We start from the raw sequence: 20,275 nt of genomic DNA on the forward strand, positions 1-20,275 counted from the left end.
AAATTGAGGAAGCAATTTACTTAATTATAGAAAAAGTTTTCGCCTATACCCAGAAAAAGGATAGAAGTGTAAACTGCGGGAAGAGGTTGCCTTTCCATAATTCGTGAATGTCAAACCGTATTTAATTTATGGATGAATCCCCACGCCTCTGGCGGATCTATAAGTTCATAAATCTGCGTCCATTGCCGTTTATTTACAAATAATTACAGAATTTAATTGCCGCCCAAGTTTGGCGCACGATTTGCACTCGAAAGTGTTGCTGATGTTGTTGGTGAACGCGTTTAATTAATTATAGCCAAGAATTTCACTTTTCGGGCCAGCTGCAGCGATAAATTCTCCGGGAGAAAGAGAGATCTGCGAAGAAATAACAAAAATCAGCGCTCGTAGCAGATAAATAAATAATAAATAATATTTTATTCATATGCATGCGCAGATATAAAAACAAAATTCGAATGTGTTTCCAGTGAAAATGAGCAAGAGAAGATGTTAGTGACTCACACTCAGGCCGTTGGAAAAAATTCAAGAAAAATTATACGATAATATTTGTGCAGAGCAGAGTGAGAAAAGAGCATTTATGCAAAGAATTCGGGGCTAGAAAGGATTACAGCACTCGAGAACACACGCATCACCATGGCAGACACTGCCAAAGACAAGGACGTCATCGACCAGGAGGACGTGGAGGTGGAGGAGGAGGAGACCACCACCACCACCACGACGACCAAGAAGACCTCCCAGTGGCACAAGACCCGCACCACCAAGGTACGAAATGGAAGAGTAGGCAAGTGGGAAAGTCGGAAAATGGGTGGGAAATTCGCCCCCGCCGCCTGTCAAGCTGACAAATGCCCGACGGATTGAAAGTTCCACTCGTCGTTGATATTTCCGAGAGAGCGTCAATGTGTCTTTAAGAAATTCTTTATATTTTCTAAGTCGTGGGAAAGGGAAACTGTCTGGGAAAAACATAGGCGAAAATGCTATGTTATTGGGACGTTTGTGAATTTACTGGGGAAATAGTCACGAGATTTTAGAAAAATCCAAAGAGCATTTTGTTTATCAACTTGAGTTATAGAGAAAGATATTACGCCATAAGCAACAAGGTATGCTAAAATATTATCCTACCCTTTACACACAATCCTTTACCGCAAGAAGGATAATTATTTATAGCAAGGTTGCGATTCTTCTCCCTGGCTTATTCATCGATGGCTAATTAACTAAGGTATTTAGTGACGCTTTTGCGCCTGGGTGAGTTCCCGAAAATAAACAAAAAGCTAGACACATTAATCACCATCGAGCCATAGAATTTCCCCCAGGTCTCGACTAATGTATGCACATACTTTCCCAGCGAGCAGGAAATTCTGGGAAGGAACGGCTCGACCACTAAAAGGGTTCCCAGTTTCAAAAGGCAGGAAGATGAAGCATTTCCAGGTCGCTGCGTTTGAGGAGCGTTTCTGGGGGACTGGGAGATGTGGGGGATAATCTTTTTGGGGCCGAGAATGGCCAGCCCACAATTGCCGTTTTGATTGTAGCCAGCCACATGGGATTCAATCTGGTGGTTTCGCTTGCTTTGCTTTCGAGGAAAACCCTGGTCGCATAAATTACTTGGGGGTACTATCCGAGTATTGGGGGTTGTAATTTGGGAGCTACTTAGGTGTAAGAGATTCTGGCCCACCTGTCGCTACCGGAATTCAAAACGTTCAAGGAGCAATCAATCAAGCTGTAAAGTATTTATTAAACGATATTATGGGGCTTACCTGCCGCTGGTAAAATGCAGAAATTGAGGGAAGAAAATCACCTTTCCACTTCACACGTACATGTGGAAAACGGAGCAGCTTACATATTTTTTTTAATAGCTTCATTGTTTCGCTTAACAGGATTTCATTTCACTTAATGTACCAACACACTCGCAAACACTCTGGTGTTCCAGCCAGCACACCTCCGTCTTTATAACCACCACCCAACCACCCACTCACCTCGCATTTTGTTTGCCGGCTTGCTTGTTTTTCCTTTGCCCAACGGCATTTTGGCACTGCCTTTCTCAAATCAGCAAAAAATAGGGAAAGGTTCAGGAAAAGCTGGGGAAAATAAAAGGGCAGGATGAAAGGAAAATAACATTCTCCAACTGACTCCAGCTGGCGCAGAGCAGTCCTATATATGAGCATTCCTACCGACTAGCATTTATAAGTACACCTACATAAATTATCCATCCCTTGACCCGCAACTGAAAAGATATAGTGGGTATCCTTTCTCACAACAATAAGATGCACAAAGTAGTGTAAATGCTATTTTTTCAAATAACGTGTGTAGTTTTTCATATATTGCAAGTCCTTTGAATTGTTCTCTGTGTATCGCCCGAATAGTTGACTTTTTATCCGCAGGTTTTCATGGCAGGCAGCAATCAAGGCGCAACAATAACAACAGCTACAGCAATCCTCACACACACTTCCGCTCTGTCGCTTTTCCAGGCTTTTCCTTTTCTCTTTGCCCCGTGCCACGCACTCCGTTCACTGACTTTCAGCTCTGGGCTTTCCTTGGGAAAACACCGGGCAGAGTTTATCAGGCAAGTGGAAGTGAAGCAGTCAATGCAGTCTGCGGATCGATTCTGGAGCTTAAGCCATTAAAAAGTGCAGTAAACAGGAAATCACAAAAAATAGCTGTAGAAGTGGAATCCTGGATGAGCACGGTGGTGATACAAATATCCTTTAAGGAAGTCGTATCAGAGCTTTTTATAGGTTTTTTAAATTGTGAGTTGTGGTCTGAAAGTGGACTTTAATAGCCTCTTAAATTCATTTAACTGTTTCGTTCCACTTCATAATAGTTTGGGGACGAGATAAATTTATAATTATCCTCACAAAAGCTATTTAAGCTTGCCATTTTTGTTTCACTCCAAAACATTGAATTTGATCCATCCAGCTAACTGCACTTGAGTTTGAATGTGATGCTGATTTACATATTTCATTGGGTTACGTTTTAATTGATTTAAGAGTGCTCTTTAAGCTCACATTTCCCACACCTTCCTCGTCTCTGCCCACACTGGCCCTTCACTTTCCGCCCCTCGTCCTGCGACTCAGTTGCCACTTTAGCTGGAGTCTCCTCCCTTGTCTCCTGTGTGTTAATTTCTTTAACAGTTTCTCGTTCTTCGTTTTATGCGTTTTGACGCGTCACCTCCAAAGGCGCATTTCCCCCAACCCGAACTCCAACCATCTCGTAAACCGTTGGACAGGGAATTTTTATCTTTTAATTAAAAGTGATGCGACGCCGCATTTTCCCGGGAAACCCGACTCCCTATTCCCGAGGAGGACTTGGCCCACTTTTGCACCTCCGCATGTATGTAGGTGGGCATTAATTAAGCACTTTACGATTGTTTCCCATGTGCAAGGGGAAGAGAGAGAGGGCTAGGGACGGAAAATTCAAGCCAGGGACATAATGTGGAGCCTCCTCAGCAATTTTGTTTTATTGGCCGACTCCTAATATATAAATGTTTATATATGTAATAAAATAAATTATATGTTCTTCAAGTGGCTCGGCGCATGGCGGCAGCTGCTTTCCACTCATTTTGTGCAATTAACTTGGTCAGAAGAGGGAACAAAGGGGCTTCTGGGGACCATTAGGGTTCAGTCAAGAGGCTAATTGGCTGCGAGCTGCTTTTGGCCTTTCGGGCTGCAAATTTGGAATGGGCGCAGTAATCAGATAATAAAGCATTTTGTTCAACGTGGATATAGATTCTTGGAATTCTTGTGTGCCATACACACAATCTGTATCTTCATATAATGTGCCAACTCATTGGCCAAATTATATTATATTAAGCTTTGGTAAAATATCACAGATATTAAAATTATAGGTACTTTATGTCTTAAGGCCCCATGTTTCTTTTACATATATATCTCGTACCCCATAAATTTGTCTAGACAAATTAAACGAACCTGAATGTATTCTACCAAATATATTTTTACCAACATTTAATTCTAAGTTTAAATTATACGTAAATTGTGTTTAGATGTTTATCCATTGATTTTTTGCATATTTTTCTGTTAATTTGGCCCAATTTGATCGATTAGGCATTTTAATTATGGCTAACAATACTCGAATACCTATTTGTCTGTTTAATTATTTGTTTATTGGTGAAATCGTTCATCTATGAAATATTTATATATATGTGGCACATGAATAATAAACTAATTTGCCTCTTTTGTTTGCATTCTCTTTGCAGGTAAGCAACATATCCACGCCCAAATTCTAGTACTTCCGAGTAAGTTTAGTATTCATTCATCTAAACAAATGGACCTATCCATTCATATACCCGCTTCATTGTTTGCTACTTCAACTCGATTCCGCGGAGCGATCAGATGGAAATATTTCGAAATAGCTATACACATTTCGGCTGGCCAAGTTAACACACAGCTGGGAGAAGAGCAAAAGAGCGATTCGATTCGAAAATAATACACAGATACCACTGAATATAGCGTATATATTTGTGATTGTGCATGAACAAGCAGTTATAAATAATTTCTGGCAAAAAATCAGCAACTTTTTCCGTTGATCTCCAAGTATAGAGCGTTGGCTCGCTGCCAAAGCGAACTGCGCATACGCCGTGTGGTCCATTCCTATTTTCTTATTAGTGTGTGCGTGTTGGTGTTGGTGTAGGCATGCGTGTATTAGATAATATGTGTGTGTGGTTGGTTGGTCTCTCCCAATATTTTCTATGGAGAAACAAAAAGTCTCTTTCGGACTTTTGATTTTAAGGGAGCCACAATGAAGACTTCTCTTTTGTTTGATGGTTTATTGTGATAGTCCACCAGTTTTCCCTCACATAGCTGATAGGTCAGGGAAGTGGGTGTCCCAGAGGTGTGGGATGGACCCCTCCCCCGCAGCTGTCCACGCTGCCAAATTGTTTGTCATCTTCTCACATTTTCACATCGCATTTTCAGCACATTTGTTTTTTCTCTCAACTGTGGCTGCTGATTTTCTTGGTGATTCTGTTGTGGCATGGCTCATTAATTTGCGTCTAATTAGTTTTGATTTTCGTTTGTCAATTGGGTGGAACAAGGACTCATTTTCCTCCGCCCTCGATCCCCCCCAACCCCCCCTCAACTTCCGCGCATCATTTTCCTCAGCTGACTTGACTTTGGCAAAGAACTTGTCGCTGCACAGATCAAAGTGGGCAGGCGAATGACACAAAATAAATATTAAATAAATATTAAATAAATGGCGCGAGTTGCTGTCCGCTTTGCCCATATAGCCGTTCTGGTTTTCCCGCATTTCCCTCTCTTTCGAGTGCTTTCCCGACCTTCGACAGCTGTCGGCCAATGCCAAGTGAAAAATTGACTGTCGGCTGTCTTAAGCGATTTTCGATGGCAGATCTCGCCTAAATCCAACTCGCATCACGAATAAAGCATTATTTTTTACTTACCCTATTTTTCAAAATATACACCTATGACGAACAACATACATATATGCTAAAATCACCAGCAATTAAAAATGTTTCTTTCTGTGTACATGCTTTCGCATCGATTTCCCATTCGTTTCGTTCAATTTGTTGACCAAATTTGGTCAAGGCGCAGTTCATTGTAATGCAATAAAATTCGCAAACGAGACCAGCGACAATAACAATAGCAAAAATCCATTTCCCTGGCATTTCAGCTGCATCCACCCGCCAACCCGCCTCCCTGAGCCTCTGCTCTTTGTTCTTGTTGGCCATCATGTCCGCTGGTCTTTTGAAAGCTCAGACATCTTGGCATGCAATAAAAACAAACCCCAGAAGGAAAAGGGAAAAGCAGCAAAAATGCAGTGGAAAATTCTGTGGGTGGAAAAGGGGGAGGCACAAGCTTGTTGCATACAACGATAATAAGGCAGATAGGAAAACAAGCAGGGCTCTGCTTTTTGCATTCTGGACGAGAGCCAAAAGTTTTGTCCGAGGACCCAGTGACATGACAAGCGGTTTCTGCCGCCTTTCCCGCTCCTTAGAGCTAAATGGCTGAAATAATGTATTCATTTCTCCTCATGCCAATTGCCCGATGCCATTTAACACTTCCTCAAGGGGCTGCAAAATGAAAATGGGAACGTTAATGGACTGGTCACTCAATTCGCCAAAATGGACGAGCCCAGGGGGCTAAACAAGGCTGGGCAGGCACAGTGGGGTTAACCTCGATTGCGGATGCTGAAAAGGAATCCCCGATGATCCTGTGGGATGACTGCATTGCAAATGAGGTGCAGCTATACCTCGGTTTGTTGACGGAAGACTCCTCGTGGTTACTTGAATATTTCAAGGGAATAGCAAATGAATTAAATCTGGTAGCCGCACGTCATCACTCTGAATAATATTACAAGATAAAAAACGAAAAAAACGTATGAATTTACATGCAAATCAAATCATATCATACTTCTGGCCCAATAAAATGCACAGCTCTCTTCTTTTCACCAAAGAACATTTATCTGCTTTATTTTATTTATTCGACTTTCGTTTTAATTGTTCAGATCTAACTACAAGTTCGATACAATTAAGGGGCTTAATATGTTTTTGGGCTGCTGAGCACTTATCGATCGACAACTAAGACTATTATTGTTCGAATGTATATATCATATATCTAAGTATGTATAGTGGAGTATATAACCGTACTCGTAAAATGTTCCTCTATATTGGGTTTTCGTTTAGATGTAAAACTCTATAATTTTCGATTAATACATTTTGATTCTCCTTCGATATGAATGTGTGTGCTGGTGTGCGTGTGTGTGCGTGACTCTCTGTGGCGCGTTCAGATTAAATTTCAATTTCAAATTAAATTTTCAGCGAAACCCCTCGAAAAAGTCTCGGCAAACTTGGCCCACATCCGCTTAGAGAGCTCAGAGCGTTTGATGAAACTTTAATTTCCATTTGGACACACTGACTGCAATCAAGTTAAACTGCCCCGGCAAGAGTTAAATGCCCGACCACGCCCCCTCTCGGCACCCGCCCCCTTTTCCGGACCCATTGTGAAGTTTCAATGCCCGCTTTCAAACGCGGTCAAGTGTGTGTATGCCCCTCGAGGACTCAAGTGCTCAGGCTCGAAAGAAAACAATAAAACGCGCTGCGGCGTGGCAAAAGGAAAAACAACCGAAAAATATGAAAGCTACAGAAGCCAGCAGAGAAATATAGAAAGAAAAACAGCCATTGAACAAAAAGCAAAACCCAAAAAGGCTGAAACACAGCCGCCTCGAGTGCGGCTAGAAGTCTATAGAAAAAAAGAAAGAAAAGTCCGCCCGACACTTTTCAATTGTCGGAAAATTAAAACGCCCCATTTAAAGCGGGCAGGGAAAATGCTGAATGAAAATTTCTCGGTGTCACATTCAATGCATTACTTTAACAACAGAATGTGAATTAATTTTGTAGCTGATGGAAAATCGCAAAAAAAAGACTATAATGAAAGATAAACAACGAGGTGGCAGCAAAGTGTTCAATGAAAAATGCAAAAAATTATTAAATTAATTTCTGCTCTTCATTCGCTTCCTCTAGCGGTGGCAACTCTACTGAATTCTTTAGCTCCTGCTGCTGCGGATTTTTCAGTGGTTTTCTTCGCCTTTTCCCGTGGCGACTTGCCGCTGCGGAAAACTTTCTTTATGTATGCAGAGCAAAAAAAAAAGACGACAATATCAGTTGCTCGGATAAATCGAAAACTCGCAGTAACACAACAATGCGCCAGAAATATTTTCAAAGCTTTCCAAAAGAGGCAAACAAAATTCTTTGAGCAAGTGGATTTCATTAATTATTGTTCGAAATTAACTGCAATATGATAAACTAAAAGTTTGCGTTGTGATAATGATAACACTTAAATAGCACATTGTGTGAAACCCATGAAACCCACTTGAATGACTTTTCTCTCTGTGTATCCATGTGTCTCAGTGGCGATGTGTGTAGTGGTGTGTGGCGCGCATTGTGCACTCCCAAGACTACCGTTACTAATTAGCGCGCAACCTAGTTTAACAGTTCTTCGAGGGTTTATCTTCCGCCCGCGGTGATCCCCCTGATCCCTCCGCCACCCATTTCCCATTTCCCTGGATTTCCCCGCCTATTCCCTGCGCTTTTCCCACTTTTCTCACTCAACTGAGAGTTGAACCTAGTTGAGTTCCCTTTCTTATTAAATGGAAACCACCGCGACTTGACTTGTAGCCTTTGCTTTTGTAGCGTCTTCATTTTCCTGCCTTCTTTTCCTCCTCAAAGCTGCACCGCAAGAAAAGATGATATCTTGCACCTGCTATGTGATCTATATGCCTATTAATCAAGTTAACTCCTAGTTATTATGAACTATTCGTTGTAAAAACGAATATTGAGCTAATGGCTTATACAGTCTCCAGACAAGTATGTTTTAAGGATATATTTTGCTTAGTTATGTTTGATAATATCATATTTTCATTGGAATGATTTTTTGCAAGCATTGTTCTCTGTGCCTCTTGGGGGCTCTGTGGGTTGGGGGAGCTTGTCTCCTTTCTAGACAAATATAATTTCATTGCGCTCCGCTTTGTGGGGCGACGGCTGACGCTGGAAGGCGTAAACGTTGACGATTAACTGCGCCATGAAAATGAAGCAAAATAAAACGATTAGAACTAAATACAGAAAGATATCGCGCAGCATCGCTGGGGGTTGGGGCTCTTCACTCGGGCAGAGGCCAAAGCTCCAGACTCCGGCAGACTCCAGATGTCATGGCTCCTCGGCTGAGTTTCCCGCTGTTGCTTTTCCGGCTGCCCCCCGTCTCATTGCCTCATTACGCTCGTGCGAATGGGAAATGGGCAACGGAGGCGGAGGTAGATTATGTGGAACCAGCTGCAATGAAAAGAGGAAGGGGAAATCGTGAGCGAAAAGCAGATGGAAATAACGGCCAGATTATTCATATACCTCCATCACGCACGCCTGGCAAAAAAATAAATAAAGAACCAGCAAAGGAAACCCCAGTAGATAGAAACATATCTTGAATGAGTGACAGATTCGAATGAGATGGCTACAGATACTCTTGCCCAAGTTCATTGCTTATATCAATGGACTTATACCTTTCCAAATCCGTGCTGTCCAAATCCAAGACATCTAACTTGAAGATTTGAAACCGCTAATAGATTTCTGCGGCACTTCCCTATATTAATGATTGGCTGTCCAGGAAATATAGTTTTAATGTAGCGTATTCAGCAGAGTGATTTATCAAAATTATGGCCACAAGGTTACGGAAAAATCAGAGAAAAGAAAAAGAAAGTGCGGCGAACAAAGGATTATCTCTGGACAAGGAGCAGTCCGTTGCCTGGTTTCCGTCCTGTTCGTCCCTTTCGTCCTGCTCCCTGGAGAATTGCATGCTGGTCTCAATCTTTCTTTTTCCCCAGCTGCCTGCTGGCAACCCAAAAAGTTCTGTCCCCACTTTCTCCACATTCCCTCCCGCGACTTTGCGACACAGGGAACAGCACACAAATTACGCATACGCCGCGTGGGCCGTCGCAGGGGATAAGACCGAGAGAGAATGGAAGATGGATTCAAGGATGCGTTGCACAATTGCATTTCTTGTTGCCAGATGCCACTGATGTTTTTCCCCCTTTGTTGCACATTTGTACTCGCCATGTTGCCCAATATGTTTGCAAAAAAGGAGGAAGGACTCGTAGCTCGCAGTACGTGGCATGGAAATTAAACAAATTAAATTTAAACCGAGCCGCCACAAAGGGAATTAGATTTCCAGATTTAAATGGCAAGTGGGAAATGGAAAAGGCGAGGTTTCCACATGAGCAACATGTGCTCGGAATGCATGCCACTCGACCCGACCCTTTGACCCGCCCCTCGGAATTCCCCTTTGAAAGCCTCTTCCCGCTGCATTCTCAACTTCCACTCGAATCCACTCGAAACGCTCTCAATTAGTGGGGAAATAATTTAAGCCAAATTGCATTTCAGTTGCGAAAAAGGATCAAAATCTACGAGTGAAGCTAAAAGTTGCACCTGAAATAATAGAAGTATTCGGGACGAATTTAATCCGATTGGCCTTTTTTAAAAAGGTTCGTTAATTGAGAGGGACGTATCTCTTAAACTAGTATAAAATATTATAAAATATTGCTGAGTACAACCCACGGCAAACATGAATCCACCAGCTTTAAAGCACGATCTATTTTGCCAAGTGCACTTACTATTACTATTCATTCAAAAAAGGGTATGCGGTCATGAGTTTTTGAGCTGCATTCGTGGATTGAAATGCAAACTGCAAGCTGCCAACTGCAATCATCGGGCATCCGGCGACCTGGAACGGACATCGCTGCTGGAATCCGGACCCTTTTGCCGCCCCAAAAGTCCTGAGGTCTCTTTCAATTAAACGCTTATCGCATTCGAGGCAGTCGCTGAATAAGTTTTGGTCCTCGACCCCTGGAACTCTATGTCCTATGTCCCATGGCCTGCGTTCCCCCGAAAGAAGAAAAACAATTTTGAAAAGGACGCTGCCACATTCCATGGCTCGCACATCATTAGGCCGACTGGCGAAAGGACGAAGGGGCGGGCGCTTGAAACAAAGCGAAGCGCATCAAAGATTATGAAACTCATTAAAAAAGTTTCGGCGGGGCAACAAATCTAACAAGCTGAGGAATGTGACACAGCTGCCACGGCCCCTTTTCCAGCATAACTTAAGGTCAGGAGAAAAGTGAAAAGAAAAGGGCCTGGGCGGTGGAAATAAGTGGAGGGAGCTGGTGGCAAATGGCCATTGGGATTTGTTCTTTCCTTAAGCTGTTTATTTTTAGCCTCCAGTCTACGAGAAATGAGAGAAATATCCATGTAAATAGCACACACTTAGTTCGCCAGCTCAGAAATACAACTAATGAGATTATTTGAGATTAAACAATCTATCTTATTTTAATTTCAATTCGTTTTAATTTCTCTCTCAAACGGAATCATCGCCAAACTTTATTTATTGCCCTGTGGTCACAAGCCATTAAGCCTGCTTAACAGCACTATTATTTCAGTCGCAGTAAAAAAGTAGTAAATAAAACCACTACGACTAAAACGACTACGTGATACCCCCTAATAAACGAGTCCCCGGGGAAGAAGGAGCAGCTTGCAGCCTGTTGCGTGGAGCGGAAATGTGTGTCTCCTCCTGGATTTTCGAGCGCTTCATAAATTAGATGTCAAAGCCGAAGGATCAAACACCCATGGCAACATGGCAGCACGCACACGTGTGTCTCTGTGAGTGTGTTTGTTTATGCCTCTGTGTGTGTGTGTGTGTGAAAAGGGTCAAAGGTTGTCAAAGGAGCTGGGCGCAGGCAAGAATTTGCGCTGCTGGCGAAAGTTTTGCGGCGCCTGGCAAACTTATTAAAGAGTTCGAAGCCAAACAAATTGGCAAGGCCAAAAAGGGAAAACTTGCCGAGCCATTGCGGCCATTAATTTTCACTGGCGGCGCACACGAAATGCAAATGAAACTTTGCACAGGAATGTCGAATGTTGGCAGTCAGTCAGTCGGTCGGTCGGTCGGTAGGTCGGTCGGTGAGTCAAGAAGGGGCCACAAAAGTCAATGAAGTGTTAAATGTCCTGCGGTGTTTCGGGGTTATCCTTATGTTGCCACACACACACGTGTCCAATTTCTGCGGTTCCATTTGCATTTCTGCGTGCTTGGCGTCCATAAATGCCCACAGCCGAGTAAGAAGTTCCCGCTGTCATATAATTAAAGCAACAATGCCAGACAAGCCCGCGGCATAAATCACTAGAGCACTAGAGCCTCTGCAGCTTCATTCATGAGTCTTCTGGCCGGGATTCCATTCATGGACAAATACTCCCAGCTCACGCACTTTTATGAGCAACATTATGTCCCTCCAACCGCCGAAAAAAAGGATGTACACGTTACCAATTTATGCTGAGCCGCTCGTAAACTGCCCAAAAAGGCAAAAAATCCACTAACGAGCCAAGGCGTAAACTCTTCTCCCTCAGTTTATTTTTATATCACTTCACTTGCAACTCTTTTCGGTCCAACGCGGCGTATGCGTGATATTTCGTCGTTTGCGCTTCGCATTCGCTTTTCCCGTCCAAAAGTCGCGTTCTTTTCAGTTCGACGTTGCTGACGCGACTGCGGCTTTCAGGCGATGGAAGCCGCTTCTTATAGCAGTTCGTGGCTCCGGCTTCGTCCTTTATCCTTCGGACCGGCTCGGAAAACCTCACCAGTTGAGCCTCGCTTCGGCTGGCCACTCGGCTCGGGGCTCGTCCTGTCGGCCGGAAATTGTTGTTCAACAAATGCAAAGAGTTCTCAGTCAACAGGCAGAAAAACAAGGAACAAGTGGGCGATGGCATTGCACATCCTGGCACATCCTTGTGGACTGTCGCTGCAACTCACCGAGTGGTGATCCCATCGAAATTGCACTGCCCAACACAAAGCCTTTCTTGCAACATAAATTTCAGATGGATTATAGAAAAGGTGAAATTACCTGCGAATACCATTCATGAAACCCCTTTTCAAATCGATTCGTAAGTTACGAGAAGGACTACCGCAAAGTTCCATCTCGTTTGCGGCGCCTTCCGCCCTGTCATGTTTATATTTCCAGCCGCATCATAAGGCAAACATTTTAATTTGCCATGGCCTGTAGTGCCACGCCCCGCAAACAAACACCGCCGACGCAGGGGAGCACAAATATTGACACTCAACTAAGCCGGCAGGCAAACGCTGACCAAAACCAACGTTGGCACCCCTATATCTATATCTTTTTGCAGATCCTTCGCTGATGACGCCAATCATGTTCTCGGCTCAGGGAAGACAGGGGCGTGGGCGGAAGGGGGCTTCCCTGCCGTCAGTTGGCGTGACAAGCAAGACTTTAGACTTACAGGATGCCGTGGAATGAGGGGCGCAGGGAGGAGGGAGAGGGGCCTGGGCAGACATCGGCACAGTTTGTTATTATTTAAATCAGGAAGTCGACGAAATTTCCTGTGCCAGTGGGGCATGGCCAACAAATTGGCAGCTGACTTCCGCAGTCGAGTCAATTAAATTTTCCCTTTAAGTGATTTCTGTCGCCATCAAATGTCGCAGCTTCGGCTTCCCCCATCTCGTTTTTCCAGATTTCCCCACGGCTTCCCTTCCATTTCCCCCTCCTCTAATGAGAAATCGATGTGTTGTAATTTGTTCAAATCCAATTTCGGCGTACGGCCGTGGCGGTAACCGTAGTCCGGAGTCCAGAGTCCGGACAAAGCACCTGGCCCCCAATCATCACAGTATCCTGTGAGAACACTGAAAAAAAACAATAGGCTTGAACAAATCTTTTTCAGTCTTTATAGAATGCAGCATATTTAAAATTATATCTTTTCAACTTTATATTTTTGCATCTAATTTGAATGAGTAAATTTTGTGCAGTGCATGTTGAGGACCGTTTTAATGAGTTTTTATTGCGCTTCAGGTGCTTTGATTGCTGCGATTTTTAACTTGATTTACGCGAGTTTAGTGAGCGGCTGGCGAGGGGGCCCTCCACTATTGATTTTTCAATTAAGCCGGACCCACCTCGATAAAAAGCCCCCCAACCCGCCGAACTCCCCAATGCATTTTGCATGTTTTTCGCGTGTTGCCAACGTTTGTTTTGTGAGAAAGCTGCCGAGGAAGGACTGTCTTTTGTGGCAAGTTTTATGCGCCGCATCCTGTGCACAAACAGAAGGGGGACCGGGGGAAGGGGTGTAGTATAGTGGGGTTCCACTGTACCGAGGGAGGCCGCCTGTATATGCCATACCGCGTTGTAGCGCAATTTATGCGGTAATTGCTTTTTTAAGCGCTTCGCATTTATCTTTTCGACACAAGTGAAATGAGTTTCTGCCTCCTTTGCGTGCCTTTTGTCGATTTGCCACACCAGCAGCAACAACAACCAGCAAGGCAGCAATAAGGATAACAGCCTGCAAGGATATCAGCAACAACAACTAGCGGCTGAAACCTCCTGTCACAATGCCAGCGAAAGCCAAAAAAAGAATGCTCAACTACTTACAATGGCATTTTTATGACGTCTTCTATTTGCCTGCGCATCACGTTCTGCCCCACAGCCACGCCCCCTGACCCCTGCACTGCGCAAAAAAGTGATACCCCCACCGCAATCGTTTTGAAGAAGTTTCTTAATGTAAGGAAGCAACTAAAGCTTAGCACATTTATTCGAAATTTAAGAAAATATAGATATATATTTATATTTAATAATTAAAAATCAAAGATTTTTAGAACATTTTTTTGTGTCAAATATGTAGACAATTCTTTACTGTGCAGTTAACCCACTAAAGCCCCCTTCACAAATATGCAGCATCTTCTGTTATTGTTGTTCATGGAAATGCCGCGAAAGTTTCCCGCGCCCTTTGACCCCTCCGCTACCCCCTCGCCCATCACCCTAATTAATTTAACGCAATTCGCTCAAAAATTACACAAGAAAAGTTGATAAAACGAAACGAGAATGAAAATGATATGCAGGGCGGAAAATGGCGCATTTGGATTCCTGGGACCAGCCGCTTGATTTATGGCGTGCATCTGGTTAATTTTAATTTTATGTTCTGCCCATAAAAATTACCCGTATGGAAATTTGTCATTTTAGATTTAAATGAAATTGGGTTTTCGGAGAAGGATACTTTCCAGCTTATAATTTGTAATTATAATAGCCAAGAAAAATAAATATCTTATCAAATTTTTTCATCTATATAAATATATACGTTTTTATGATTACACATAAAAGAAAAAGTAAATTATGTAACATTTATTGAAATATTAAATTTATTATTTAAATGATTTTCGTTTTTTCGAATGATACCCATTAAAGTTTTGAGATTCCAATGGCTCTACACCTTTGCCGCTCCTCTGTTGGAGTTGCTCTCAAACTGTAAACTCCAGATCGGTTATTTCTCTGTTCTTCTTCATCTCTCTCTTTTACCTTAAAACTATATGAGAAATCAACTTTTCAAAGAGTATAGTTCAGCATTTGTTCTTAAATTGATAAAGTAAATCATTTACCTAGAAGTTGAAAACTCACAGTTTAATTATTTTATTTTATAAAATAGAAGTTAAGTGCACTTTCAAAAAATACGGTCATACTGCTGAGCTCGAATTCGAACTGTGCGCGGAGTAGGACCGTGCAGCAGTAACAGTAGAATCCCAACCTCCCCCATTCGCCAGTTATTTTCCGTGTTAGCCCAGCGGTCACACTCCGATGTTCTCACCTTAGTGCCATTCCAATTTTGTATTTTAATATACTAGTTACGATTAAACAATTGCGCTGGCTGCAAATTGTTTGTGCTATCCGAGCGATTAGAGTGTTCCAAAAAACCACGCGGGTTTCTGTCAACAAAAGTGGTTTCATACGGTTCTTCGTGTGTCACGCCCAAAAATCCACGGCGAAAAATTCTAGTGCGTGTCAAAAAACCAAATACAGTGCAATAACAACAACAAAGGGCAGCTAACGGTGAAGCAAACGCTCAAACAAAAAGGCACAACAACAACAACATGGAGGTTAGTAGTGTTGCAATTGTTGCTGCCGCTCAAGTGTCTAAATTGTTTTTCATTGATGTGTTTTTTTTTGTGGGCCGTTTGCCTTGAATGATTTCATTTCATTAATTTAGTTTTTGTTTGCCTCTCTCTTCTGCCGATTACGTCAGTTTTGGCTCTCTTTCGAGTTCGTTCTGGAGTTTGCGCTCTCTTCTCGTTCTCTTTCGGCATTCAACTTCACTCCCTTGCTCCCTCCCTCCGCCTGGTTATTGATTCCCCGTACCATTAATAAATTCATACATTTAATAGCTCTTATTATGTCATCGCTTTCTTTTTTGTAACCTTTGTTTTGTGTCTCGATTTCGGCATATTTAGCATTTTTATATAATTTCGAGCTAAATTCCCATATCGCGCTGAAACAGCTGTTTTCAATTCGTTTACCGCTATGTCGACCCTTATCTCTCCGGTATCGAGTTACTCACTTCCCAGCAATGACGCTATAGATACCGACCATCCACCATTCGAGATTGTAAATCCCTCACAACCTGTGACAGATTGTCATTCTCCCAAATCTTAACTAATATTATGATTATTATAATAATGCGATATAATACAGGATTTAATGGCCGTCTTATGAATTTGTGATTTCCCTAATTCTGGTTTTCTCTCGAAATGCGTGGGATAATCCCTGCTCTTTTCTGCCCCCAATTAAACCGAGCAAACCGCTTGGAACCCTTCCTGCACTTAGGAACTATATAAACCGGAAGAAAATCCGAGGGGGCGTCAAACTCGCATTTAACATCGCTGAGCTGCGTAATTAATCGCCTTTCCTCTGCTTTGGCGTGGACGGATGGACAGCCATCAAAGCAGACATGAAAAGCTATTTTCCCATCCGCGGAATAGGGGCACAAGTACAAAAAAAAACAGAAAAACCAAAACAGCAAAGTCGGCCAACATAAAATTGCTCATTTCCGTCGTTTAATTGACGCCAAACACATGAAAATTGACGAAAGACAAAACCATCAGTAGCCGCTGAGCAAAAAAGATTAAACTCGTTTGTCCGCCGAGAAATCCACAACAAAGTGCCTATCTACAGTGCGTTTCGGCACTGTAAAAAGGGCCGCTTTAGTTGGGAAACCAAATGGGTGTTTTTATTTCATTCATTGACATTGAGTGTATGGCTTTAAAACAATAATTATGGCAACCTCATTATAAAAGAAAACATATCAGTTTCCCTTCTGTTTACTTGCATCCGTTGTTATGATGAGCCGCTTATCAAATAATAATTTTTATTTACAATGGGTTTGGCAATCAAGAAACTTAATGTATGCTTATAAATAGCCAACTGAAATATGACACATTGAGCACATGACAGAATAAAAGTTAAGTGCTTTGCTAATATTCAGATTTGCTACCCTGTGAATCAAACCAAGCGCAATCGACCTGCTCTGTTTATTTAGCACCTCACTGTTTCAATATAAATAAATGTATATATATGTACTTCTTGAGTTATATATATGAGTGCTCGGCGAAAGTTGATAATATCGTCGACTAATGCCGTGACACGATTAAAGCTCTTAAAAATATCCAGCCCCTGAAGTGTCAGACAAAGTTTTCGGAAAAGTTGTTGCCCACTTAGATTTCGGTTGTTAACAAGGGGAAAAACAAGCTTGTGGGTTTTCCGCTGGCTTAAAAGTTCTGCGAGTTCCTTGGAAGTGGGAGTGGAAGTGCAGCTGGCAAAAGACCAAGCCGCCCAGAGACCGCCGGCCCACTTTTATTACCCGCGCATTCACCAGTCGCATTTTCATAAATTTCCACTTACTCATCTGAGACAGGATGTTTGTAGAGTCTAAGGTCTGTAGTCCGGAGTACGCCCTCCGGAGTATGGAGTCCCTCGGATCTGCAACCTTATAACACGGTCCGTTAACCGTTTCTGGCTTGGATGGGCATTACTTCATCATTCGGGCTGGAAGTTTGCATAATTTTCATTTATTACCGCAACCGCTTTTTTATATTTTATGCGCCCTTGTGTGCGAGCTGCTCTCCAATCTGCCATCAAAGTATATGTACATTATGATTCCCTGGGAAGTGACTGACAAGGCATCGACCTGCCCACCACTCCAATTTATCTTACAAATTTAATCTCTTCACATAATTTTGTCTGCGTGGCTTTCATGTAATTACCCCGGCCCGTCTCCTCGATTTTGTCCTGTATTGTTACTTGTCTTCTGGGAAAGTTTTCAGCTGCCATTTTATCTGCTCACAATATACATAAATCTGACACTGCCTTTTTGTTTACGGCCAAAGTTTCCCCTTTCACTTAATAATGCATTTGTTCTCTCGCTTTTTAATTGCAGGTGAGTTCGATGTTATATAAAGGGTGGTAAAGTATGTGGGAATAAGGATCCATTGTACAATTTGCATATGGAACGATGTATCTGAATCATATCTGGGATATCATATCGATATCGTAATTCTATCTGCATCCAAAACAAGTAGGAGCGTGATGGTCCCAACATAACAAATAAATCAAAATGTATTAAGGTGCATGCACTACTTACCATGATTAATTTCACTGCTGATTTATGAATAGTTAATCTCTGGCATGCGTGGGAACTTCGTGTCTTACATAAGGCCATAAATTTCATCAGCAATTTTAATTTGGCAGTTTTCATTACATGCTGACTAACTGACTGGGTTATTTCTATGCATACAAAAGCCTGCATTCCACGACCACTTAAATGCGGCATTTGCAGCGGTGGCGGTTTTAATCGCACAGAAATCGCGTGCTTTCTGGCGACAAAGATGGTTGCATGCGATTGTTGCCACACTTTGTGGCTTTCCGTTTTTTTTTTCTGATCCGGAAAATTACCTCACCGTGGAAATTCTGGTTCAGGGGTCAGCGAACCCGCTGCACTTGCAACTGATTGTTTAAACAATTCCCAGGGAGTGTGTAAACAAAAGATGATTGTGCTTAGATGCACATACTCTTACATCCAAAGTCAAAGACCCCGACGGGCCATGGAAAAGCAGAAGGAGCGAAAAAGGGAAAATGTACATGAATTTTGAATTAATTTACATAGATCTTAATTTGACTGCCACTTAACTTTCACTGGCTGACACCCATGACAGTTTGTCGCATTACCCAGTCCAGAAATAGCCCAGAAATAATGGAAGGGAGGGGGAGGGGGTCCTATTACTTACAACATTCCCGGGCAAAAACATTTGCCGGAACGTGACCCAGAGCAAAGGCACTTTTGAATTCAAAGTCAAATGTAAACTACATAAATTTGCGTACTGTTCGGGGGGATTGTGAAGTCTCAAGAGTGGGGACCATAATTTATTATGATTTTCTGCTGGTTTGGCTGACTGGCTGGCTTACTTGGGCATCTTATTGATGACTGGGCTCAGTCTCCAACTGAGAATGCGACGCACGTTTCTCATTTTGTCCAAATGCGTCTGCTGCTCAAATTTCACTTTTCCCCCCTGCAACTTTTAGCGACATCTGTGCATTATGTGCGAATTCAATTCAATTCGGATCGGGAAAGTTGGCTGCACTGCAGCCAAGTTTCCGAGTTTTCCATGTTTTCCATGGCCGTGCCAACTGTCAGTTTCTGCCAGCACCCCGGTGATTCCCTGCTTTACGCCCCTCTTAACCGCTTTGATATCGGAGATTCTGGTTGCAACGATGCGGCAGAGACCGAGGCCTATACCCTGTACTTAGACGGAACAAGGGAATGCTCGGTGATGCTGCTGCCTAAAATATAAGTAATAACTCAACTTAAAAGAAGATTTGTATATTGCTTGGGAATGGAGTTGATACAATGTATTATGTCTAGAATAAGACACTATAAGCTCAAACCTTTTTTATAGATGGGTAACCCCCATTCGAATCGATTCGACTGTCTTGAGTTCACTTGTTTTAAATGCATTGAGATGGAACTATCGACGTCTCAGTTTTCAGCTGTTGAAACGCCTGACTGCAGCCAGAACCAGAATCAGTATGTAGATATAGCCCGGCCAGAAGCGGATTCCCTTTCGCACTGACCAACTGGGTCTCAACTTTCAGGAGGTCGACCTCCTGGTGTCGGCCAAACCTCTTTCCTCCTCACCAGCTGGCTGCTGTTGCATAAAATATTGCCATATAAAAAGCATATTCGTGTTCACTGAATATGCAATTGACTGACTCTGGGGATTGGCTTAGACGCAAAAACTTCTTTTCCATCTTACCAAGCTGCCAAAGTTCCCGGGCATATTTCAGCTTTGCGCAGGCACTTTGGGGAGCAGCAGGAAAATGCAATAAAGCATTTTCACCCCGCAGAAAAAAGGGTTTGGGAATACATTTATGTGTTCACAAAGCGGACAATATATCAATGGCTAAGGAAATGCAATGAACTTCAATGGCGCAGGGGAAAAAGGTGGAAAAATCCAACCTTTAGTTTCGAGTATTTGTGTTGGGATTACTTACGAGAAATCTGGTCCCCGTCAAAAACACAATAATACCCAATGATATCGGAGCGTACATAGCTTAAAAAATGCCTTGAGATAGAAAAATGCATCTGACTTCACTGTTTTCCTCTGCTGCAAGTGGCAAGTGGCATTTTCCCCACATACGCATTTTCACTCGACACTCGACGCTCATTTTCGTTTGGACGCATCTTTTCACCTTCGGTTTCTGGTTTTCCACGCGCCTAATTGTCGGATTCGGATGGCCATAAAGGCGAGCCTGGTCGCAAATGTAATTAACGTTTCTTGCTCGAAATTTCCGGCTACGAGCTCCTCCTCCTCGCGAACTGCAATTTCCCTGGCCGTTTCCCTCGCTTCCTACGCGAATTTCCACAATTTCGAGTTGGTCATTAGCCGGTCCATTTTCATTTCTG

The 20,275-nt window shown here is 42.7% G+C and overlaps 2 protein-coding genes across 8 annotated transcripts in view; one reads left to right on the top strand and one right to left on the bottom strand.

The window, feature by feature from the left end:
- LOC6612886 (tropomodulin) overlaps positions 1 to 20,275 on the top strand; it is a 53,517-nt gene that overhangs the window by 22,823 nt on the left and 10,419 nt on the right. Inside the window, exon 1 of one of the 7 annotated variants that reach the window (XM_032720409.1) lies at positions 451 to 759. The exons of 5 other annotated variants lie outside the window; for them this stretch is intronic. In XM_032720409.1, the coding sequence (XP_032576300.1) occupies positions 631 to 759 (129 nt within the window). In that variant the 5' untranslated portion in view covers positions 451 to 630. Of the gene's footprint in view, positions 1 to 450; positions 760 to 20,275 lie in introns of those variants that run through there. One more of the 7 variants, XM_032720410.1, reaches the window with a different exon arrangement.
- LOC116801387 lies at positions 8,019 to 12,045 on the bottom strand. The gene is made up of 2 exons (XM_032720421.1): positions 11,817 to 12,045; positions 8,019 to 8,788 (listed from the first exon to the last, which is right to left on the bottom strand). Exon 2 carries the CDS (start codon positions 8,597 to 8,599, stop codon positions 8,456 to 8,458), a length of 144 nt encoding a protein of 47 aa, XP_032576312.1. The 5' UTR covers positions 8,600 to 8,788; positions 11,817 to 12,045; the 3' UTR covers positions 8,019 to 8,455.

The sequence above is a fragment of the Drosophila sechellia genome, chromosome 3R (assembly GCF_004382195.2).
Source record: "Drosophila sechellia strain sech25 chromosome 3R, ASM438219v1, whole genome shotgun sequence".
Taxonomy (NCBI): Eukaryota; Metazoa; Arthropoda; class Insecta; order Diptera; family Drosophilidae; genus Drosophila; species Drosophila sechellia.